Below are 26,506 nucleotides of genomic sequence, written 5' to 3'. Positions count from 1 at the left end.
AGAGAGAGAGAGAGAGAGAGAGAGATTGAGAGAGAAAGCATAAGTAGGGGAGAAGCAGAGGGAAAGCAGACTCCCCACTGAGTGTGGAGCCTGACACCCTGAGATCATGACCTGGGCCAATGTTGGATGCTTAACCCACTGAGCCACCCAGGTGCACCTTGTATTATTTAATTTTTATTCTATTCCTCATTACTAGTAGCTTGTTATCTATTCTTTTGCAATTATTTTAGTTGTTGCTTTATGGATTAAAACATGTATTCATTATTTATTAATACTGTTATCATTTCTCAGACAATGCAAGAACTTCAGAACACTCTAACACTATTTATAACCCTCCTATCGAGGATGCGGAGAATAAGGGAACCCTCTTACACTGTTGGTGGGAATGTGAACTGGTGCAGCCACTCTGGAAAACTGTGTGGAGGTTCCTCAAAGAGTTAAAAATAGACCTGCCCTACGACCCAGCAATTGCACTGTTGGGGATTTACCCCAAAGATTCAGATGCAATGAAACGTCGGGACACCTGCACCCCGATGTTTCTATCAGCAATGGCCACAATAGCCAAACTGTGGAAGGAGCCTCGGTGTCCATCGAAAGATGAATGGATAAAGAAGATGTGGTTTATGTATACAATGGAATATTACTCAGCAATTAGAAACGACAAATACCCACCATTTGCTTCAACGTGGATGGAACTGGAGGGTATTATGCTGAGTGAAATAAGTCAATCGGAGAAGGACAAACAGTGTATGTTCTCATTCATTTGGGGAATATAAATAATAGTGAAAGGGAATATAAAGGAAGGGAAAAGAAATGTTGGGAAATATCAGGAAGGGAGACAGAACATAAAGACTCCTAACTCCGGGGAAACGAACTAGGGGTGGTGGAAGGGGAGGAGGGCGGGTGTTGGAGGGGAAAGGGTGACGGGCACTGAGGGGGACACTTGACGGGATGAGCACTGGGTGTTTTTCTGTATGTTGGTAAATTGAACACCAATAAAAATTAATTAAAAATAAATAAATAAATAAATAAATAAATAAATAAATAAATAAAATCTTAAAAAACAAACAACAACAAAAAATATAACCCTCCCATCCTTTGTTTATTTAGCATTGTGTATCTTAATTCTGTGGATATATGTAGTCCTTTCTTTGCATGGTTCCAATATGCATGATATTCATTAACATTATTTAGTTCAATTGAAATAATAGCTGGTCCAGACAACATGGTTCAAATGTGGCTACTGTAATATATTAACTGTGAATAATTGCATAAAGTATAAACTTTGCTGCTAGCTCTTCAATGTGTGCATCACTATGTAAATAACAGATGCATATCATGATAGGTGACCAATTACACCACATCTTTCAGTCATTGGTGACTGATCACTGAGCATCTGTTATTCAGTTCATGCACAAACCGTAAAGCTGTTTGTGCAGCTATATTGTTTCCTTGGCTTCCAGTGATAAACCCATATGGCATTTTATAAAAGTGGATAATTAAAAGTGGGAACTGGCCAGCAGAAATGAAAGGGCAGCAAAGAAACAAAACGTGATAATGCTGGAAGTGAAATTTGACTTAAATGTAAATGGAGTCATAGGAGAAATAGCTGACCATGTGAGTGTTGATACTGCCACCATTTGATAGACACTAGATACTCAGTCAAAGGAACTTAATGAAGGCAAATTATTGACATCAATGAGAAAAGTGGTGGCAAATAAAAGAATGAAGATGTCCCAAAAGAAATATATTTTCTGCTGGATAAACAATCAGCTATCACTCTTGTTGCTACTTTTTTGAAAGTTTGTATGTATTTCCCTCCTTTGGCTGCTTTTAATAAGTTTCACTTTGTCTTTTTTTAAAAAAAATTGATTGATTGATCGATTGATTGATTTGAGAGAGAGAGAGAGAGAGAGAGAGAGAGAGTGCATGAGTGTGGAGAGGGGCAGCAGGAGAGAGTTAGAGGAAGCAGACTCCTCACTTAGTGGGAAGCCCAATGTGGGGCTTGATTTTAGGGTCCTGAGATCATGACCTGAGCCTAAACCAAGAGTTGGATCCTTAACTGACTATGCCACCCAGGTACCCCTTATCTTTGGTTTTTAATACCTTTCCCATGATGTCCCTTGATGGGGTTCTTTGTATTTATCCTATTGGAGTTTGTAGTATTTCTTATATATGCAATTTGATTCCCTTATGAGTTTTAGTAAATTATCTTCAAATACTGCTTCTTTTTTTTTTAATTTTTATTTATTTATGATAGTCACAGAGAGAGAAAGAGAGAGGGGCAGAGACACAGGCAGAGGGAGAAGCAGGCTCCATGCACCGGGAGCCCGATGTGGGATTCGATCCTGGGTCTCCAGGATCGCGCCCTGGGCCAAAGGCAGGCGCCAAACCGCTGCGCCACCCAGGGATCCCTCAAATACTGCTTCTATCATTCTTTCTCTCTTCTTCTTTTGAGACCCAATGATAGGGATGCTAGACTTTTTACTGTGCCATATATTTTAAAGATTTATTTATTTATTTGAGAGAGAGCAAGAGCATGCAAACATGCTGGTATGCAAGCATGGGGGCAGAGGGAGAGAATCTTAAGCAAAATCCCTGTTAAGCATGGTGTCCAATGTGGAGCTCAATCTCATGACCCATGAAGTCATGACCAGAGCTGAAACCAGGAGTCAGACACTCAACCAACTAAGCAACCCTAGAATCCCTACTGTGCCATATATTTTTAAATTTTCTTTTTTTCTCCATGCTGCAGGCTGGATATATTCTTCTGACTTATCTTCCAGATTACTAATTCTCTTTTGAGCTGTATCTAATCTGTTGTTAAACTCATGTGTTTAGACTTTATTTCAGTTACTGAATTCTTAAGTTCTTTTTTCTATTTGATCCTTTTTACAGTTTCCAATTCTATTTTGAAATTATCTTCTCTTTCAAATTTTGAATAAAGTAATTATAGTTATTTTAAAGTTTGTGCCTAATAATCCCAGCACTCCAGTATCCTAATATTTGAATCTCCTGTGACCATTTTCTGTTGTTGGTTTTCTTCTCTTGATTTTTTCCCATATATTCTTGTTTTGTTTTGTTTTGTTTTGTTTTGTATGTGTGGTTATTTTTATTGATCCAAAGTGAGGCTTTACTCTTCATGAGGGCTGATCTATTTCCCATTATTCCATACTTCTGGGATGAAGCTCTGTAGGGATTCCAGCTAAAATCTTGGGGGTTTTGTTTACTAAGGCATTATCCTCCTTTACAAGCCCTGAAATCCAATTTTTGGTTTGCTAGTCCTATGAGATTGCCTAAACTTCCATTCCACCTGAGCCTCTCAGTTGTGACTTACAGTTCACAGAATACCTCAAGAGGAAAACAAGCAAATGTTTTTGGGATTTGCTTCTGTCCCCTTAAATCCCCTTAAAACTCCTTAAAGATTTTTTTCTATCTATCTTCTCTAGGTGCTTTCAGAATAATGATTGATCTGATGTAAGTTTGCCTACATAGCTAGAAGTAACATTCTGAACCTTATGGTCTTGAAAGCAGTATAATATAGTGCATAGGATAAGAATTTTCCAGTAAGACATTTATAGTGTAAAAATTCTGCTCTTCTCTCTTAGTAACCATGTGACTAAGGAAAACATATTTATCCTCTATGAGTTTCCATTTTTCTTATATAAATAATGGAAAAATAATCTCTACTTGATAGGGTTGATTTGAGCCTTAAATGAGGGTTACGCACAGAATATAAAATGTTTAGCATGATGTCTAGAACACAGTATTTCTTTTTAAATATTTATTTATCTGAGAGAGAGAGAGAGAGAGAGAGAGAGAGAGAGAGAGAGAGAGTAGGGGGAAGGGTAGAGGGACAGACTCTTTCAAGCAGACTCCTCACTGGGTGAAGACCCCCATGAGCCATGAGATCATGACTTGAGCTGAAAGATTCAGACACTTAACTGATTGAGCCACACAGGCACCCCTAGAACATATAAGTATACAGTAATAGGCATTTTTGTTTTTTAAAGAAAAAAGTTAATATTTCATAGAATTTCATAAAATTAGTTGGCTGCTTAGGAGAATGCAATGTGATTATGTGCAACTTATAATTGATTGTAATGTATTAGAGAAAAAACCTGAATAATTATGAAGTACACTGCCTAGTATTAATGTGCTAGGCATGGGCTTACATGCTTATATCATTCAATATTTATACTAACCATATGAAGTTGCAACACTCTAATTACCCTTATTTTACAAATAAGGTATGTGAGACTAGGAAAGATTACATGATTGTGCAAGGTTAGATAGTGAGTGGGCAGGGGAAGCCAGGGTTCAAACCTGATTCTAACCAACTCCAAGGCCAGAGTTCTTAATACTACTCCTGTTCTAATCTCATGAAGCTACAATTCTCTGAGGAAAAATGTTAGATTTGCAGAATCTTGCAAAGGCCTGGAATCAAGTCAGTAGTCAGTAAATATTTATTGACTCATTGACATCCACACCAATGAAATCTGCTGACACAGTATTAGTAGAATGAAATGACAATTTAAGAGGAGAACTCTAGTTTTGTCTTTACCTTTCAAACAAGGAAGTGGGATTTTGGACAGATTAACAAACTGTGAGAACCGGTTAAGAATTTAATCACAAATGGAAGTTCTGACCCATGGTCAAAAACCCAGCTGTTTCAACCATTTGAAGCCCCAGAATTATCAATCAAGATTGGCTTGGGTGAGGTCTATGCTGCTCTTTTCATTGTACTTACATGTGAGTCATTTTACTTAAATTGTAGAAGGAATGTGATTCCAGCCGCTGCAGAGTTGCATCTATTGACAAGTAGCTGAATGGCACAAAAATATAATGCAGAGTAGGAAGTTAGTAGGATTGTGAATGTCATACATACCCCAAACATATTAATTTTGATGAAACTTCTCTGTCAGGGGCTTCCTAGATCAGGCAACAGGATTTCACTCTAATCTGTTAAAATTGGTTATACTTTTTTCAGATCCTGTGATACCTCAAAGCTTCCCAATTCAATAGGTCCTATTCATCCCTAAGTTTCCATTGAACTGATACTTCCTTCAGAAGTTTTTCCTGAATTTCCTGGTTAGGTCAAATTTCCCTTTAGTATATTTATTTCAGTGCACCAAGAACTTCTCCTTTCACTAATTATCACAGGGCAACTTTCTTGTTGTTTGGATAATATTTGATTTATGTTGTCTGATTAGGCTATACATTCTCTGAAATGGAGAACTGTGTTTCGGATGGCCTTTGAATTTTGAGTGCCTTTCTTAGTGCATGGCAGGTAGTGGACTCTCAATAAATATGTGTTAAAGTAATAATAAATGAGTGAATAGGTGAGTTACCCAAAATAGCAGAAAATGAAAGACATTAGACAAGAACACAAGAATTAAAAAAGGCATTTTTAATGGAGTATGTGATATCATAGGATTAGAAATATAGTTTCAAAGAAGATGAGAAATCTATAATTCTCTAATGGAACATTCCATAGGGTAGTGATTACATATCCACTCAAGACTTCTTTATTTTGATGAAGTAGAAAGTTCAAGATTTGTCTTGAACTTTGCAAGCAAAAGATAATTCAAATAAAAGTTTTAAGTATTAAAAGAGAGAAAAGAGAAACTTCTAAGTACAACTTGTCAAGAATGCATAGGGAATATTGTTTCGAATACTCTCCACAAATTCTATTCTTGTAATGAGAATGACTAATGCAGCCAAATTCAATGACTTCTTTCTATTGAGAGGCATCTCTATGATATTTGGGAAAATGAAGAATTGATAGATGGTATCCACTTGTAGTCACAGCATAGATTCTCAACCTTGGCCATACAGTTGAACTACCCAGGAGGCCTTTAAAATTTACATATGTCCAAGACATGATCCAGGATAATTAAGTCAAAGTTTATGAGGGATGATGTGCAAATATTTTTATTTTTAAAAGCTTCCCAGATGGTTCTAACGTGCAGGCAGGGCTGAGAACCACTCGTCTATGGTTTGAATTAAGTCTGTCACTAAAATATTTTCATTAATACAATGTTTATGAGAGGAGTTATGACTATTCCATTTGAGCTTTTACCATGGACATTGTGAATATTCTAATGGTCCTGTACTTTCTGTTTTGATTTATCTATCTCTAAATAATTATCCTTTGACTTATCAGGTCTCCCAAGCCATTGTCACTTGTGGATATCATTACATAAATTTTTTTGATCCAAATATATCTTTAACACAGAGGAAACAATGGGAAGACATTGAAAAGATTAATTTATGGTATAGAGATTGCAGAGATTTATAATGGATGAAGCTGAGCCATCTGAAGGACAAGATTAATTTTGAAGGCTGCAAAATTGTTTTCCTAACTCACGATAAATCTATTGCTCTAAATTTTCTCCTGAATTTCTTGGTTTAGAAGTATAAGGCTTTCTCAATGAGTTATGGGATAGTCATTCTGCCCATGTCATAATAACTGAATTTCTAGTTCTCCAACTGAATTATACATCCTTAAAGAGCTCTTAGAGTTCCATTGTGAAGACAACATATAGGAACCATTTATTCAGTGGGATGAAAGAAATGATTTCCTTCTTGATTACCCATTTTTATAAACAGAAAAAAATCAGATCCTACCTCTTCCTCAAATTTCTTCTTAGTCTATAAGTCTTATGTAATCACCACTAGGGTGAACATATCATTTACCATTCAGACTAGGATATTTTTGTGAGTTACAGAGACTGCTATTAACAATTACACCTAAATAATAGGTGGAAATTTGTACTGTCCCAGGCAAACCTATCTAGGATTACCTAAATGGTTTCTCTCTTGCCTCCTAGACATACCAGATCTTTAACGATTACTCATGTGTTTCTGTGTGCTTTGATTCAACAAATAACTGTTGAATATTTACTCTATGTCAATAAGTGGGCATCGACAAAATAGATCTATTCCCTAGCTTCAAGGAATTCACAGTAGTGAGTAACATAGGTAGGCAAATGGGATTAACATATAGAGTGATAAGCACACTGATGTGGTTCAAGGAACATTTAAACAGACTGGAGAATCCAGCATGGTCTCCATGGAGGAAGTCTCAACAAGACCTACAAATCTGCCTAGGTGTCCTGTATATCTTAGCTAACCCTCTCTCTTTTATTGCCCATCACTTTTATTTCAAACCTCAAATTTCTAACTCTACACCCTCAATATTAGCAGATTATCTTTTAATAATTTGTAGGAAAGACTGAAACCTTGAGATGAGAATTCCTTGAATTCTCCACCAATGAACCTATTAATTTACCTGCACCTGCCTCATCTCTTACTACTGCTTTCTTTGATAGTGTAAAAGATGACAATCTTCCTATAGCAAGTCTGTTTGGATCCTATCCCTTCTGGCTTTCTCAGGGACCTCATGCTATTAAAGCTGTTTGTTCTTCACTCTCCTTAGCCTCTCCCTCTCCCATTGATGCCCTTCCCTGGTCCCAGTCACATCTATCCCTTTATGACTCTCAAATCTCAAAAAAATCCTACCTGAATCTTCCCCTGAGCATCTCCCACACCCAGCACTTCCAGTCATCCTTACTCTACTTTGCTCTTTTCTTCTTACCATATCCATTATTCCCTTCTAAACTCCTACATATTTATTATGATTTTGCTTTATTGTCTATTTCCTTCCATTTGAATATAAACTTCGTAGGGACATCAGTTTTTGTCTGTTTGTTCCCTGACATATGTTCATGTCTTGGAACAGTCACGGGCACATAGTAGGGTCTGAATAAATATTTATCAAATGAATGAATGAACAGTTATGTCTGTGTCCTGATGTCTGCTGGACATAGCTTGTTTGATGCCTCAAAGGAACCTCAAATGCCATATGCTCCAAATTGAATTCCTTACTTGTTCCCTGACCCTTCACAGCAAATCCACAGAAAACCTCTCTAATGCGGTGAATACGGTCATCAACCACACAGATGTCCTGGTCAGACACTTGGATGAAATTCTCTTCCATCTCCCTCCACCTCCAAATCAATCAACTTTCCAGCACACATGACCACTTCTTATTTTCCCTCAACTATCATCGCTCACTTCACCATCCCCTCTTCCTCACTAGCTTCCTGTCTCCAGTCTTATTCCATTTGACTCCCTTTCCACAGCACAAGGGAATGTTTCTAAAACACCTGATCTGTCATTTCCCTGCTTGTAACAACTCAGTGGCTTGGCTCAAAGGGAAGATTTGAAACTGCTTTACATGGTTGCAAGGCTCTGAACTTGCTCATTTCCCAGTTTCATTTTTCTTTACTGCCCTTATCCCAGTTTAAGCTCCAGCCTCAACAAATTTATTTTAATTTAACCAGCAGCCCAGCTTTTCCCTTCTGCTTAGAACTGTCTTTCCACATCTCCCTTCCTGATAATACAGATCACAAGGTGTCATTTCCTTCAGGAAGCCTTCCCTGACCACATTCTATATCCAGGTGATATGTTTCTTATATGGGTTCTATAGCACTCTATGACTGACACCATCACACTCTTAGGAAGGAAAGTGGAAGCTCCATGAGTATTGTCAGTTTTGTATGTGAAGCATCTAGCAAAGTACCAGACACAAAGTAGGGCTAAATAAATATTTGTTGAATGAATGAATGAAGTAATAGTAAAGCTATTGGGACATCCAAGTAGAGACACCAAATAGGCAATTACATAGTAGAGGGAAAAGAAGACCAAAGGGAAATTTGAGGTATTTAGTTTATACGTCACTAAATGGTGATAGCATTAAAGGGAGAAGGAGAAGGAACAATTTATCAGGAAGATAATGGCTTTATTTTGGATATGCTGTTTGAAGTGACTGAGGGACATCAAGATGATGATACTTGAAAGGAAGCTTCTAATGCAGACCTGACTTGTAGGAACAATTCAGGGCTGGAGAAACTCATTTAGGAATTATTTGTATTACAAAATAATGAAACCACCTTTGGGCTTGTTCAGTCAAGGAGAGGAGGGTATAAAGGAACTGGGACAAAATAAAGAATGAACTGATATTTAAGGAATTGAATGAAATGAAATAGGAAGCTAGGAAAGGAGAATGAGGAAGAGTAGCTAAGGCAAGATGTTAAAAGGATGGAAGCAATATCCAGGAAACCAAAGGAGACAAGAATTTGAAAAAGGAGAGGCTGGTCAGAAAAATCAAAGACTGCAGAGATGTTTGGCTGGAATGGTTTCCTTAGCCTCAGCCCTTCAACATTTTGGGCTAGAAATCCTTTGTTGTGGAAGGATATTCCATGCCCTGGAGGGTGTTTCTCCTTCTCCCCATATGATGCTGGTACCACCCTCTTCTCCAGTAACAACTAAACATGTTAAATGCCCCTGAAATGACATAATAGACACTCAATAAATGGTCATGAAATTAATTAATTTAGCCAAAATCACACAGGTTGCTTCTGATTGTTTTGTCATTTAGTATGCCTGAATTATCTTCCTTGCTTGTCAGAATCCATTAAATGAAATAAGGTCCTTGTTCATTTCATATGCAGTTATACTTTTGTCAACTCAATATGAAAGTCCTTTTTATCCTTGCTCTTGAGTGCATAGCAATTCAGTTTTCTAAGGTTTAGAATTATTTTTGTGTGTTTTTTTAAGCAAGAGAAGTCTGAAATTATATTTCTGATAAAATGTAATTTGTCTTAGTGGCAAAAAAAATTTGAATCAAGAATTGGTAACTAGGTGAGATGGACTAGAGACAGATATATAAATCTGGTTATAGGAGAGATTCCTGGCTAAGGTTTTGCCACATCCCAAGATACATTAAAATACATTGAGAATTATTAAATTCTCAATGTATTTTATAATTTTAAATATTTATTTATGCAAATACATTTAAATTTTGCATTAGGTTTAAGAAATCATGTAGGATTTTGCAAAAATTTATTTATGCAAATAAATTTAAATTTTGCATTAGGTTTAAGAAATCATGTAGGAATTTGGGATTAAAGATGTAGTAAAATCAAATAAACAGCTTGTACATAAACTTTTCATATACATTGGATATGAAAATGTAGATATTGTAGTTGTAGATAATATCAATGTAGATATTGACTTATCATAAGTATTTGTCTTGATAGAACACATTTAGAAAATAACATGGCACAGTTGCAAACTTTTCTTTATTTAAAAAAAAATGACTTACATCCTGGAAATATTGGGCAGATTTGAAAATGCACGACTGGGAATGGTTTTCAGCTGAGTCTCTATAAACTTCCTATGAAAACAATAGTTACACAATTAGAGTTTTAATCATTAAACTTTTATAATAAGTCACCTTAATTATGAATAATACATTATTAGAAGCATGCTGGTCTTTATGATATATATTTCATTATACATAATCAACAAAATTAATACGCAAGGAAAAACAAACACAGTTTTTCCACAACTAAAGAATAATTGAGATTCAAAATGCAGAAAATGAAACTTCAAACAGGATCTTTAAATTTGCAGTAAACTCATATGCTTTGTCTGACATTGTATTCAAAGTATTAACTGGAGGGCAATATAACATATTCATAAGTTTATTAGGACTACTGAATTCATGTTATGCACATGTTAATGGAAATGTCTTGGAACACCATTGGAATATATATGAAGGATATATTAAGAGCATTAAATGCATGTAATATATCTTAAAGATTAAAAATAGTGGTATGGTTATGATCTTTTTGCCCAACCAAAGGTCTCTTCAACCATCATTCTGATCTTATTATCTATGGGCTGCAGTTTGGAAATAACTGACTGGCAAGGAGCTACTTCTCTGTGGCAAATTTATTGCATATGCAACTGAAAGATTGTGGCTTTACTTCCAGTCTGCTTTTTTGGACACTTTTCAGAAGACCAAGATTATTTTCTTTATAGGCAATAGGACATCTTCTTGCATTTCAGGATGTCTATCTACTTAGGTGTTCCATTTTTTACTTTCTTTTGTTGCTCACAACTGCTTGATAGAATCCTGTGTGGAAGAAGGTGTCCTAACTCACTTTGCAAAAAGACAATGACTCACCACACTTACCATCTTCTCCATGGGTCTGTTTTTGCCATATAAATATTGGTAATCACACATCATCCATTTACTACCTTATTTAAAGAAAATTGTGTTTTTCTTCCAGGCTGCAGGGTTTTTTTTTTTTTTTTTTTTTTTTTTTTTTTTTTTTTCTGAACCATCTATTTCCTAGATCTCTGCATTCTTTGAACTACTAATTTTTGCAGTGATTGAAATTCATTTGGAACTTCTCGTTTCTGGTTCTGCATGTCAGGAGCCTGGAAGTCACCTCTCACTCTTAACATTAAGTGAAAATCTGAACAGACTGAAAACTCAGCAACTCTTGGATTTGTATGAGAAGGGGGAAGTAGGGCAAACTGCTGTCCCTAAGATTGGACAGAGAGAGAGACAGGCAGATAAAAGGAGTCTCAGACTCCCAGAGCAGAGACTGAGGTATAGAAACCACAGGGAGAACCAGTGTCAGGGTAGGAAATCTATATCGGGATTGATGAATTGATGGAGGAACAGTGCTGATAAATTTCCAAGAGAACCCAGTCATAGGGAGACCTCCATAATTTTGTGAGATTTACCTCCAGGAGCTCAAACAGGTTCTATAGTAACCTTTAGAAAAAATATCCCCTGTGCTTCTGGCAAAGGGAGGGGGGGAAAAGGTATCATTCAGAAGTATACCAGAGTACTTCATTCTTACCAAGTCCTGCCCTCAGAGGAAACTATTAACCAGAGCCTAACTGACCTGGGCAAGGGAAAATTTCCCACTCCAGGTCCCTCTAGCAGTCCTGCGCTATCTAAGGGGAGAGAAAAAAAAAAAAAAAAACTGAGAAACACCTGTAAAGTTCAGAGTCAGAAGGCACAGGCTCACTAAAAGGCTGAGACTTAATCACAGAATTACTGAACACTTCTCGTCCCCTAACAACTCACCATCACATTATTAATGGCCTATTTATAGGAGTTCCTTTTACCTAGTCCTCATGTCTATCAAGAAATATATCTGTAATTTGCCTAATAGACGCATCTGCAGGATCAAATTAGTTTATAAATTGATCTGTTAACTTGGGAAGGGGAGAGGAGGTGATGTGAATGACAGAAGGGTAAATTGGTCAGCTCTTAATGTTTTAGCATGAAGCCCAATGTTGCCTTAACATGATTTCAAATATTGAGGTCCTATAATTTACCCACTTTTTCTCATAGGCCTCCCACTCACATCACCTTAATTGGATTGATTTAAAGCTGTTGGTCCTGATCCAAGATTCTGAAGTTAAAAAAAAATGAGAATAACAAGTCATTCAATTAAAATCTCCTAGGAAAATTGGGCCATGCCAAAGGAAAACAAAAGATAAGATACACACCTGTTGGGTATCACCCAGAGAGATTGAGTTTCTCCAGCTCAAAGATAGTCCTATGTATAGTGCGTGTCCTAAGGCATAGATCTTGAGGGCATACTGATAAGACTGCACGTACTGTTTGTAGGTAATGTATACCTAATTTTAACTTCATTGGTTAAAAATTGGGGACTTTATTCTGTGTTCAAAAGTAAATGACACATTTAGTTAAGAAGAAAATTAGAGTAGGTTTGCAATGTCTAAGTCTGACTTGAAATAGAAGTACCATCTAAATGCAATTTAATAGACTGAGTAGAAGATTCAAATAATATTTATATCCTTTACCAATGTATGAATTTCTGAAATATATAATTCATGTTTCTTGGGTTCTCTCCTTTTCACACACATAAACACATATATACTTTAAGTTTGAATAAAGATCTTTTCCCTATTACTTATTTAGTTGCTGTTGATGGAATTCAGGGCACACTATTCCAAACATGGTAACTTAGCATATTGAACATTTTAACTGGAGGAATTTGAGAAGCAGCAGGTGTATGTAGGACTCTCTGATCCCCTTTCTTCTCAGGAGCAAGTCATGAGATGCTCATGTGAGAGGTGTCCTGCCTATAGCCTTATCTCTGAAAACACCAGAGGAGTCTGAACGAACAAAACTTGCTAAGCTTCCTTCAGTTTATCACCCTTAGTTCATAACCTTTGGTTCTACCACGTTTTTCAATGATTTTCCATCTCTCATGAAACTAGCATAAAGACATCAGTTTTTTAAAAAAATTTTATTTATTTATTCATGAGAGACACAGAAAGAGAGAGAGAGAGAGGCAGAGACACAGGCGGAGGGAGAAGCAGGCTCCATGCAGGGAGCCCAATGTGGTACTCGATCCCGGGACTCCAGGATCATGCCCTGGGCCGAAGGCAGTGCTAAACTGCTGAGCCACCCAGGCTGCCCAAGACACTCATGTTTAATCATTTCTTTGAGTCTTCATTTCTCTTTATGAAGGCTTCCACAACACATAAAAATTATATTAAGTAAATTTTTATGTTTTTCTCTTGTTAATCAATCTTTTGTTACAAAGTCCCAGCTGAAAAACTAAAAGAGTAGGAGGTAAAACATACTATTTTCCTCCTCCGCAGTTTCTGGTGATGGAAATTGGATAATAAAAGGCTGGGATATTCCACTCATTTTGGAGACTACAGCTGAGATCTGGGACAACGGACAGAAAGCCAGTATGGGTAAGAACGCTTAACATGTCAGTTTCCTCGATCTTTGTCTTAGTGCTTAGTTGAGAGAAAGGAACAAAAACATTTCTTCTTGCCCTGAACTTTCCAAATTCAGTTTAGCAGGGGAAATATATTTGTAAGAATTAGTTCTATGGATTGTGATCCTATGAGTTTAGCTTTGAGTATCCATTGTTTATTGATCCTTTCCTTCCAGGGACAGCCTTTGCTTTTCTGTTTTGTTTTGTTTTGTTTTGTGTCCTGAGAGCCTTGCTTGACTTTCCACCTGCCAGGGTATGCAGGTCCTTGGTTACCTTTTAAGAAATTTGCCTAGGAAACAAAGATTCTGAGTTTTATCAAAATAATTTCCTAAGGTCTTTTGATTACTTAAGAAAACCTGGCCTTTATATTAAGAGTAGAGGTTTTGTTCACAATTATGTAAACTTCTGTATTGCCTTTAAAATTTTTCATTATTACTTTGGTTAAATAGTTGGCCAAGATCTTATTTAGTTAAGTGTTTAAATCTTTTGACAGTTTTGACGTATTACCTAAAATTGAATTCTAAAGAGAATCTTTCTGACTTTGAACTAACTTTGAGCTTTTCCAGAGGATCTCTGCAAAACAGACTTAAAAAGCACCTGTATAATCCATCACCTATTCTTGTTGCACTTGTGTAAATAATTAGGCAAAGTTTAATAAGACTGGATTTATTTTTGCAAATAAAAATAGCCTTGGGCAGCCCAGGTGGCCCAGTGATTTAGTGCCACATTCGGCCCAGGGTATGATCCTGGAGACCCGGGATTGAGTCCCACATCAGGCTCCCTGCATGGAGCCTGCTTCTCCCTCTGCCTGTGTCTCTGCCTCTCTCTCTCTCTCTTTCTCTCTCTCTCTCTCTCATGAATAAATAAATAAAATCTTAAAAAAAATTAAAAAATAGTCTTGGATTATCTTTGGTGATATGGAGGTGACTGTAGAGAAAAATTTTGTTACAGTGAAAAAGTATTACCCACCATTTGAGCTATTTTTCATCTTGTAAATTGGATCCAGCCATTTTGTGCATTTTGTTGGTTGTTAATATATCCAGTGTTTATATATTGGAGATATATATATATATATATATAACCTTCCTGACCTTCCTGACTTGGCATCACCAGAAACAAAAACTACCCATTTCCCAAAGCCCTATAAGCTGAAGTTAGATGATATAAACTTTTAAGGAATCACCATAACAGATCATATATGAGCACTCTTTGTACCTCTAGCTGTGTAGGTCACGCAAAAATTTCATTGGAACATCCAAAGCTATCACCAAAGATACTCAAACTGCAAGCCAAAAATTTTATTACTGCTTGCTCTTACTATCCTACCTAAAGATATTTTGAGCCCAATATCTAGGAATCTTGACTAACTGCCCTCTGGATTCAAAAACTGAATTTGTAGTTTATTGGAACCATTAACTTTTGTTTTATTTCTGTAGAAATGTCCTTTATTAATTGCCTGATTATTAACACCATTAGAGGCCTAACTTAGGTGGGTGGCTTTACTCCCACCCATATTATCACTTTCTGAAACGAAACAATTCTTTAGTACTGACCTATTACTAGGATTGAGAGACTGGTTCACTAGGATATGGGATGATCAACTAACTATATTTCTGGACTGTCGAACTTGTTTGGGAAAATATCAGATGGGAGAATAATGGAGTTCAGAACATGCTACCCCAAAATATGACACCTTGGCATATAGAATATTTTAAGCTGGAGGGATTTTTTTTTAAAGATTTTATTTATTTATTCATGAAAGACACATAGAGGCAGAGACACAAGCAGAGGGAGAAGCAGGCTCCATGCAGGGAGCCCGACATGGGACTCAATCCCGGGTCTCCAGGATCAGGCCCTGGCCGAAGGCAGCGCCAATCCGCCGAGCCACCTAAACTGCCCAAGCTGGAGGGATTTTAAACAGCAGGTTCAGGAAGAACTCTCTGACCCCTCCCCCCTCACTGACGCAGGTCATAAAACTCTTAAATGAGAGGTGCCCTCCCTATACCCAGAGGAAAGGAACCACCTTATTTCTGAAGACAGATGCCAAGGGGAATCTGAATAAATAGGCCTTGCTAAATTTCCCCCAGTTTACTATCCTTAGCTCATACTTCTTTGTCCTATGACATTTTACCACCACTTTCCATTCTTTATCCAACCTAGCATAAAAATGCACAGGTTTAATAATTTCTTCATGTCTGCAGTTCATAAAGGCTTCCCTATCATGTAAAATTTACATTAAATAAATTTGTATGCTCTTCTCTTGTTAATCTCTCTTTGGTAATTGAGCCATAGCTGAGAAGTTAGAAGGGTAGGAAAAGATGTATTTCATCCTCTACACAGCACATTTTCAAAGACAAAAATTTTTGAATGCTAACACTTTTTTCATTCTTTTCAGCCAGATTTCTCACCAAAGAAAGCCCACCAACACAAATAGACCAATAAGAATTATGGATCTCAAAACTGCAGTTTTACTAATGATATAATATGCACAATAAATCCTAAACAAAAGTGAATGGGGGGAATGCTAGCCATCTAAGCCTAAGATAAAAATGAATCATCAACAATTGGATGAACTCAGTTAATATCATGATGATTATAATGTAGCCTGAGACAGAAGACTGATTTCAGTAATGTTAAATGAATGAATTATCAGAATAGCAATTGATTGTGTAAGTTGCCAAATTCAGTTTAGCAGCTTGAACCATTTACCTGGATATATTCATAGTAATGTATATACAATCTGAAAAAATAAAACCATTAATGAGTTAAAAAATATAAATTGGTATAAGTTGTCTTAGTTATATAATTCACCGCATATTAGCTTAAGCTTTCCTTCACTTTCTTCCCTTTTAAAGTGCTAATTAGCCTGATTAACATTATGAAAACGTGTAGGAGGAGTTTTCTTCCAAAGTACCTATTTCTCTTCAAAGAGCAAAAATAATTGGCTGGAATGTGGCATCTAGCTAATTAAATAATAACGACAGCATGTTTATTAACAGAGCTTCTGTTCCATTTTCCTCAATAGTTTAATTATAAGCAGAGCATCATGGGGAATAAATTATTGTAACGTTTGCCTTGTTGACACTAGCTGACCCCATGTGTATAAACTTTAAAACTTATGGAGGTATCAAGGTTGTTTTGTTGGGCAGTAATTTTGTAGCTAAAGCTAACTCATAAGTGGTTATTATCAACCTGTTTCTCTGTCCCTCCCCATAGGAGCAAGCAGCTGGATGTTCTTTCCATTGTCTGCATTTTCAAAAGCAAAACATTTATTCATAGAATCTTCTAACATTGTGATTGCTGCTTTAAAAGCAGATGGGTAGAGGAAAAAAGCAAATGATTGTGATTATTTGGCTAGAATATTTTATTTTGCTTTCAGAAAAAATTTTGAGTATTTGTGGAAAAGGAAAAATACATATCTAAGTATATATTCCATTGACAAAAACATCAGAAAAGCTTCAAGGTGTTACATTATTGTCCAAAGAATTAGCATCAAGATATTTATTTCATATGAAATAAGGAGACTGAGGAGACTGTTTCTTATTTGCTTTTGGTGTTCAAAATGAGAATATGGTGATTATATCTCTAAAATATAATGAAAACTCCGAAAACATACCTCATACAAATAGTACCAGTATACTAATAATGTTGAAGGCATCACATACAATTCACTGGGGGAAAAAAGTTTATAGTTTTATATCCTAAGTGAAGTATGTACATGTAATAGTTACACAAGTTGGCTTTAACATATGGAAAGAATAAATATTTATAATGAGAAATGTATTTTATTTATTTATTTGAAAGATTATTTATTTATTTATTCATGAGTGACACAGAGAGGCAGAGACATAGGCAAGGAGAGAAGCAGGCTCTCTGCAGGGAGCCTAATATAGGATTCGATCCCTGGGGTCCTGGGATCTGAGCCAAAGGCAGATGCTCAACCACTGAGCCACCCAGGTGCCCCATAAATGTATTTTATAATAAGTATTCAAAAGAGAATCAATATTTAAGCTGATGATGCAATTTATTTTTTCTGAGTTATTTAACTACAAATGCTTAATGAGGCTATGACTTAGAATCAAATGCTTCCTTTGGGCCTCGCCAAATATCTGCATTTAGAAGACAGAATGCAGGGACATCTGGGTGACTCAATGGTTGAGTGCCTCTGGCTCAGGGTGTGATCCTGGAGTCCTGGGATCGAGTCCCACATCAGGCTCCCCAGGGGGAGCCTGCTTCTCCCTCTGCTTATGTCTCTGCCTCTCTATGTCTCTTATGGATAAATAAATAAAATCTTAAAAAAAAAGAAGATAGAAAGCAGAACTAGAAATGTATGTTAAGTACTACTGATTTGCAGAATAGGATCCAACTTTAAGGACTGTCTCTTTTTGTTCTTGCAGTAGCAATGGGGGAGGAAAACCTGGTTAATTCTAGCAAAGAGAACAGACAGTTCTCTATGTTCCAATATGAACAATTTTGCTATTATATTTTTCACATGATTATAGGCTCATTTCACTAAAACTTTAGCAACGTGTAAATCTAATCAACATTCCAACATTTTGTTTTGTACCAGTTCTCTGGAATCATAAATACGTAGTTTGTATGTATGTGTGCACATGTGGGTGTGAGTTTTAGTTGATCGATGCTGCATGTTTCCCACTACAGCCCTCATTTATTAAAGAATGTAAAGCACGAATGAATGAACATGACTGAATTTTACTGGGTTGAGAAGGATGATTGATCTTTGCCATGGCTAAGCTTGTGTGGGCTAGAAATTCCAATTTCCCATTTGTGTGTCATATTTTTGGTCTCTTGGCAATCAGGCTGAGAATATTTTGTGATTTAGCATCAAGCTTGTTTGTTTAACATCATCATTTGCTTTTCAAAAGTCTCCTTTTATATTAAATACCTGTGTTCAATCAATTAACCAATGTTTCGCTGAGATATGTCAAGTATATAACACTGAACTAGTCAACATGACCACAGAAAGTACTGGTAGTAGAAAAAGAGGAAATTGGTGCAAATAATCCAAATACTTAAATGTTGTGAAATTGTGGATTATAAAATGGACAATATTAATATGGCTTTTGTAATTTTCCTACTGTTTTTACTTTGCTATGAATTTGTTTTACCATGTGCATTGTTTTTATATGCTATGATGAATTACAAGGAATGTAGCAAGCACAGGAAATAAAGTCAGGCAGAGGGATCATGCAGTCAAACATTTGGGACTTTTTTTTTTAAGATTTTATTTATTTATTCATGAGAAACCAGAGAGAGGGAGAGAGAGAGAAAGAGAGAGAGAGAGACAGGCAGAAACACAGGCAGAGGGAGAAGCAGGCTCCATGCAGGGAACCCAATGTGGAACTTGATCCCGGGTCTCCAGGATCACACCTTGGGCTGAAGGCAGGCACTAAACCGCCTAGCCACCCGGGCTGCCCAGGACTCTTTATGTAATTTATAGACTATATTTTTAAATTTGAAAAATTTTAATCTGTGTTATGTGTGTTTTGGTTTCAGTAATAGAATGGCATTTTAGTTATAATGCCTACTGACTTATTAATTCTTGCTGAATTATTTATAAATAATATGGAAATACCAGGTGATACCTACAATTCAAGGTACAATATTGCAACATATCACCAGATTCCAAAGGCAGCTGTGAATCATCATTTTGGGACAGTTAATTTCCATTTGTGCTTTATGTTTTGTGATTTTAGACTTAGAAACCCAAGCAATGGTTTGACAGATTTGGCTGTATGGAAATTATCCAGCTTAAGTTATCTGTGATAGAATGTTCTATACATAACACTTGATTTGGTTCTCTAAACTATATATATATATATGCTATTATATAGCAATTATAATAATATAATTATTGTTATAATTAAATATAATTATAATAGCAATTATGTTTTATTATTAATTATATATAATTTAATATATAAATACACTATATATATATTTGTATTTGGGATACTTTTTGTATTCAAACTTTTTAATATAAATTTAAAGTATAATTTACGTCTAGTAAGATGCATAAATCTTTAAATGTATACTTATATACTTAAGTGTATACAAGTATATATGTACACCTATATCCTCATGACCAGGACTTGGATCAAAATATATCCTCATAGCATGCACCTTTACTGACCACAACGCTATGATTCTAGAAGTCAACCATAAAAAAATATAGAAAGAACATAAATACATGGAGGTTAAACAACATGCTACTAAACAAGGAATGGGTTAACCAAGAAATCAAAAAAGAAAATTGAAACTACATAGAAACAAATGAGAATAAAAATACAACAGTCCAAAACCTTTGGGATGCAGCAAAAGTAGTTCTGAGAGGGAAGTTTATACCAGCACAGGCCTATTTCAAGAAGCAAAGAAAATCTCAAATAAACACTCTAATCTTACCACCTAAAGGAGCTAGAAAAAGAACAAATGAAGCCTAAAACTAGCATAAAGAAGGAAATAATACAGATAATAAATAATACAGATGTAGAAACTTAAAAAATCCAAGAGAATAGGTCAATGAAACCAGGACCTGGTTCTTTGAAAAAAATTAATAAAATTGATAAACCTCTAGCCAGACTTATCAAAAAGAGAAAGAACTCAAAATCACAAGGGAGGAGAAATAACAACACCAAAGAAATAAAAATAATTATGAGAGTATTATGAAAAACTATATGCCAACAAATTAGACAACCTAGAAGAAATGGATAAACTCCTAGAAATATATAAACTACCAAAACGGAAACGGGAAGAAATAGAAAACTTGAACCTGAAACATAAGCAGCACAGAAATTGAATCAGTAATCAAAACACTCACAACAAACAACAATCCAGTATCCAACAGCTTCATGGGAGAATTCTACCAAATACATTTATTTTTTTTTAATTATTTATTTATTTATTTATGATAGTCATACAGAGAGAGAGAGAGAGAGAGAGGCAGAGACACAGGCAGAGGGAGAAGCAGGCTCCATGCACCGGGAGCCTGATGTGGGATTCGATCCTGGGTCTCCAGGATCGCGCCCTGGGCCAAAGGCAGGCGCCAAACCGCTGCGCCACCCAGGGATCCCTACCAAATACATTTAAAGAAGAGTTAATACCTATTCTTCTTAAACTTCCAAAAAATAGAAAAGGAAAGAAAATTGCTAAATCCATTCTATGAGGCCAGCATTACTCTGATACCAAAAACAGATAAAGACACCACTAAAAAAAAGAACTACAGGCCAATATCCCTGCTGAACATAGATGCAGAAATTCACAATAAAATGTTTGCAGACCAAATCCAACAATACATTTAAAAAAATCATTCACCACAATCAAGTGGGATTTATTCCTGTGTTGCAAGGGTGGTTCAGTATTTGCAGATCAATCAATAAAGTTGATTGATTAATGACATTAATAAAAGAAAGGATAAGAACCCTATGATACTTTCAATAGATGCAGAAAAAGCATTTGAAAGAGTACAACATCCATTCATGATAAAAATCCTCAAAAAAGTAGGTTTAGAGCGAACATGCCTCAACATAATAAAGACCATCTATGAAAACCTACAGCTAATATCCTCAATTGGAAAAAATGAGAGCTTTTTCTTTATGGTCAGGAGCAATACAAGGATGTCCATTCTCACTACATTTATTCAACGTAGAACTGCAAATCCTACTCATAGCAATCAGACAAAGGAAGAAAGAAGGAAAGAAAGACAGGAAGAAAGGAAGAAAGAAAGGCATCCAAATCAGCAAGGAAGAAGTAAAATTTTCACTATTTGTACATGACATGATGCTACATATAGGAAAAAACAACACCAAAAAACAACAGCAACTAACAAAAACCAACAGCAACAACAAAAAAACCCTGCTAGAACTGACAAATGAATTCAGTAAAGTTGCAGGGTACAAAATCAATGTACAGAAATCTGTTGCATTTCTATACATAAATAATAAAGCAGTGGAAAGAGAAATGAAGGTATCAGTCCCATTTACAATTGCACCAAAAACAGTAAGATATCTAGGAATAAACTTAACTAAAGATGCGAAAGACTTGTACTCTGAAACTATAAAATGGATGAAAGAAATTGAAGCTGACACACAAAAAAAATGGAAAGGTATTCCATGTTCATGGATGGGAAGAGCCAATTTTGTTAAAATGTCTACACTACTCAAATAAATCTACATATTCAATGCAATCCATTAAAAAATACGAATAGCATTTTCACACAGCTAGAACATATAATCCTAAAATCTGTATGTAACCACAAAAGATCCTGAACAGCCAAAGCAACCTTGTAAAAGAAAAGAAAAGCTGGGGGCATCACAATTCTGGACTTCAAGTTTAATATAAGACCACAGGGGTACCTGGGTAGCTCAGCTGTTTAAGTGTCTGCCTTCATTTGACAAGGCAGGAAAGACTATTCAGTGAGAAAATGAATGTTTCTTCAACAAATGGTGTTGGGAAACCTGGACAGCAACATGTAAAAGAATGAAACTGGACCACTTCCTTACACCATACACAAAAATAAATTAAAAATGGATTACAGACCTAAAGGTGAGACCTAACACCATAAAAATCCTAGAAGATAATACAGGCAGGAACTTCTCTGATATCATCTGTAGCAAATTCTTTTTATTTATGTCTTCTGAAGCAAACGAAAGAAAATAAAAAATAAACTATTGGTTCTACATCAAAATAAAAAGCAGTGAAGTGCTTTTATAGTTTTCTGTACAATGAAGGAAACAATCAACAAAACTAAAGCCAACCTACTGAGTGGGAAAAGATATGTGCAAATGACATACCTGATAAAGAATTAGTATTCAAAAAATATAAAAAGCTTATAAAACTCAACATCTAAGAAATTAATAATTCAGTTAAAAAATGGGTGGAACACATGAATAGACATTTTCCAAAGACAATCAGATGGCCAACAGACACATGAAAAGACGTTCAACATCACTGATCATCAGGGAAATGCAAATCAAAGTTACAATGAGATATCACTTCACACCTGTCAGAATCGCTAAAATCAACAACACAAGAAACAACTGATGTTGGTGAGGATGTTGATCTTACACTGTTGGTGGGAATGGAAACTGTCTTCCACTCTTGAAGACAGTATGGAGCTTCCTCAACAAATTAGAAATAGAACTACCCTAGGATCCAGCAATTGCACTACCTGGTATTTACAAAAGAATACAAAAATAGTAATTCAAAGGGATACATGCCCCCCCCCCACCCTGATGTTTATCAGCAGTATCTACAATAGCCAAATTATGGAAACAGCCCAAGTATCCATGGCTTGATGAATGGTTAAAAAAGATGTAACATACACACAAAATGGAATATTAGTCATAAAAGAACGAAATCTTGTTCTTTGCAACAACATGGGTGGAGCTAGAGAACATTTTACTAAATGAAGTAAGTCAGAGAAAGACAAATACCACATAATTTCATTCATATGTGGAATTTAAGAAACAAAACAAACAAGCAGAGAGGATTAAAAAGAGAGAGAGAGAGAGAGAAAGAGAGAGAGGCAGGCAAACTAAGAAATAGACTCTTAACTATAGAGAACAAACTGATGGTTATCAGAGGAGAGGTGGGTCAGTGGGATGCATTAGTAGATGATGGAGATTTAGGAGTGAACTTGTAATCAGCACTGGGGGATGTTGGAAGTGTTAAATCATTATATTGTACACCTGAAACTAATTTTATCTGTATGTTAACTAACTGGAATTTAAATAAAAACTTTATTTTTTAATGATTTTATTTATTTATTTGACAGAGAGCAAGCGAGTGAACTAGCAGGGGAGCAGCAGGCAGAGGAGAAGCAGGTTCGCCATTGAGCAGGGAACCAGATGTGGGACTTGATCCCAGGATCCTGGGATCCTGACCTGAGTCTAAGGCAGACACTTAATCGATTGAGCCACTCAGGCACCCCATAAATAAAAACTTAAAGTGTAACTGCTTTTTCAAAAAACTTTCAGAAAAAAATATAGATTATTTCCATTCTCCCAGAAAGTTCTCCTGTGCCTCTTTCCAATCATTAACCCCACCCCTCCGAGTTCTGCTACTACAGAGTGCTTCCTTGTTAACTACGTATACATGTAGTAATCATACATCAGCCACCCTTTTCTGTCTGGTTTCTTTTGTTCAACATAATATTTTTTTTTTTAATTTTTATTTATGATAGTCACAGAGAGAGAGAGAGAGAGGCAGAGACACAGGCAGAGGGAGAAGCAGGCTCCATGCACCGGGAGCCCGATGTGGGATTCGATCCTGGGTCTCCAGGATCGCGCCCTGGGCCAAAGGCAGGCGCCAAACCGCTGCGCCACCCAGGGATCCCTCAACATAATATTTTTGAGATTTTTCTATGTTGTTGCATGTGTCAGTAATTTCTTTTATTGCTAATTATGAATATGTGCACTTTGTTTAAATCATTCTCCAGTTGATATTTTTCCAAGTTTGGGCCATCAAGATGAAAGTTTCTATGAACATCCACATACAAATCTTTTTATGGGCATATACAATCATTGCTATTGGGTAAATACCTAGGGTTGGGATTTGTGGATTATAAATACAAACTTAACTAGAACAGAAACTGCCAGTTTCCAATGTGACTGTGCCATGTTCACTCTTATCAGTAATGGATGGGAGTTCCAGTTAACTCTACATCCCCACCAGCATCTGGTATTATCAGTCTTCTAAATTTTAGCCATATTGGTAGATATGTATATATAAAATTCTTGATTGATATTTTTAATTGCTAAAGGATTTGAAGAAAGGGACAAACAAAGTATATTTGTATACCCACGTGTGAAGGTTAATTTTATGTGTTGTCTGGGCCACAGAGTGCCCGAATGTTAAGCATTATTCTGAATGTGTCTGTGAATCATAGACTGAGCAAAGTAGATAGGCCTACCTAACATGGATGGACCTCATCCAATTTGTTAAGGTCTGAATAGAATCAAAGGCTGCACAAGAAAGAATTCTTTCTCTCTGCCCATCTTCAAGCTGGGACACTGGTCTTCTCCTGCCTTTGGACTCTCACCCAAACTGGAATTTACACAGTGGGGCTCCTGATTCTCAGGCCTTTGGACTCAGACTGGAACCATACCATCAGCTCTCCTATGTTTCCAGCTTTCTGACTTCAGATCTTAGACTTCTCAGCCTCCATTAAAACATGAGCCAATTCCTTATAGTAAAATCAATCTCTCTGTCTCTAGTCTCATTATATATGTATATACATACTCTTGATTCTGTTTCCCTGGAGATCCCAGACTAATAAAACAAGTGCCTAATTTAAATAATAAGCACCTACACAGCACTTACTATGCCAGCACTATAAAAACGCATTACATTACATCTTCATGACAGCCCTGTGAGTCAGATAATGTTATTCCCATTTTACAGATGATGATCTGAGATACAGAAGGTTAAATAACTTGGTGAAAACCACATAGTGGTATGAGAGCAGGGCTTCAATAATAGGGGAAAAACACCTCAGATTCTTTAGCATAGCCTACTGCTGTTCTGCAAAGTGCAAAATGTGGATAATAATACCTACCACACAGGCTTGTTATGAAGATTTAATAAAGTATTACTGGAAGCACTTGAAACAATGTTGGCCCACAGGAGACAGTAGATACATGTTTTTGTTAAAGAAACAAAAACATACAAATCAGTTGGCCAATTATTAATTGATGATGACAAATGCAACCTCATTTGGACCAGAATATTCATGATGTCCATTTTTTTTTCTTGTGGGCAGACTACTGCAAGGAACCAAGACAGATTCAGAAGATTGCTTGGAGGGCATGAAATCAGTCAAAACAAGGAGATGAAATGGCTTTTTCATGTTCTCAGCCTAAAAGAGCCTAACATCACCATTTCTTACAAGGAATGACCTTGCCTATGGGGTTTGACATTCACTGATTTAAGCATCCACTGATTTAAGTTTCCCTTGTTCTGGACAGCGACTAGATGAGAATTTCTACAATCTCATCTGTGATTCCACCTTTTCTTTGCCTTCAGCTGATCAATCCTCTGCCTCATGGATGTTTTCTTCAACCACATTGCAGAGGGTCATTGTATTTCTTTTATGAGATTTTATATATCTCTGTTATGGTTTATTATATGTTACTTAATGAATTCACTCTATTTCATTCGTTTCTAATTTTCTAGTGAGCATTAGAGTACAGCCTCAATATTACAGTAAAATATTTTATTATTGACCTCTTCATGTACTGTCATTTAATTTGTGTTGTGTTTCTTTTAAAATGAAGAAAAAATGGAAATTATTTCCTTTAATACCCTTCTTCAACCCATGAGGAACCCTCAGGCTTTGAAAAACAGTTTAAAACCTATGTGTTTGTTCAAATCTTGTTATTTTATGGATGAATAATCTGAAGAAAGGTTGACTAACTTAAGTTCATACAATAAAGTAATAGCCCAGTTTCCTGCAAGCTTTTCATATAAAGTATATATAAGATACAGTATTCTGAAGCTACATAGCTACAGACAGATTTTTTCCTTTGCTATGAAGTTGTGACCCAGATGCATTTCAGGAATCAACATATATTTAGTACTACATACATGTTGAGTGCCTACCATGTTCCAGGCATTATGCACAGTATGAGGAATGCTATGGTAAACAACTCAGATGAAGATCCTACCTTCATGAAGCTGAGGCCAGTGGGGGACAAGACATTTTTAAAAACCCACGTAAAGGACTATATTATCATCATTGTGTTAGTGCTATGAAGGAAGAGTATAGATCTATGTAAGTCCTTTCCAAGGAACTCATTTAAGCTATGACCTAAGGCTGCAGTTGATAACAGAGTCTGAAAGATTGGAAGTGTCAG

The 26,506-nt window shown here is 36.1% G+C and overlaps 2 protein-coding genes across 6 annotated transcripts in view; one reads left to right on the top strand and one right to left on the bottom strand.

Annotated features, from left to right (window-relative positions):
• The window catches only part of TSHR (thyroid stimulating hormone receptor), a 152,046-nt gene that overhangs the window by 61,296 nt on the left and 64,244 nt on the right, over nt 1–26,506 (bottom strand). For 3 of the 5 annotated variants that reach the window (XM_026018441.2, XM_026018444.2, XM_072762170.1), the window contains 2 exons: nt 10,172–10,243; nt 4,751–4,825 (listed from right to left, as the gene is read on the bottom strand). The exons of 1 other annotated variant lie outside the window; for it this stretch is intronic. In XM_026018441.2, coding sequence (XP_025874226.1) covers nt 4,751–4,825; nt 10,172–10,243 — 147 coding nt within the window. The remainder of the gene's footprint in view (nt 1–4,750; nt 4,826–10,171; nt 10,244–26,506) is intronic. One more of the 5 variants, XM_026018442.2, reaches the window with a different exon arrangement.
• Nucleotides 13,560–26,506, top strand: part of CEP128 (centrosomal protein 128) — a 489,572-nt gene continuing 476,625 nt past the window's right edge. The window contains exon 1 of the mRNA XM_072762163.1: nt 13,560–13,608. The gene's annotated coding sequence lies outside the window, so the exon portion shown is untranslated. The remainder of the gene's footprint in view (nt 13,609–26,506) is intronic.

Source organism: Vulpes vulpes, chromosome 6 (genome assembly GCF_048418805.1).
Source record: "Vulpes vulpes isolate BD-2025 chromosome 6, VulVul3, whole genome shotgun sequence".
NCBI classification, from domain to species: domain Eukaryota; kingdom Metazoa; phylum Chordata; class Mammalia; order Carnivora; family Canidae; genus Vulpes; species Vulpes vulpes.
The sequence above is the reverse complement of the archived record's forward strand: the minus strand, read 5'-3'. Positions and strand labels throughout refer to the sequence as shown.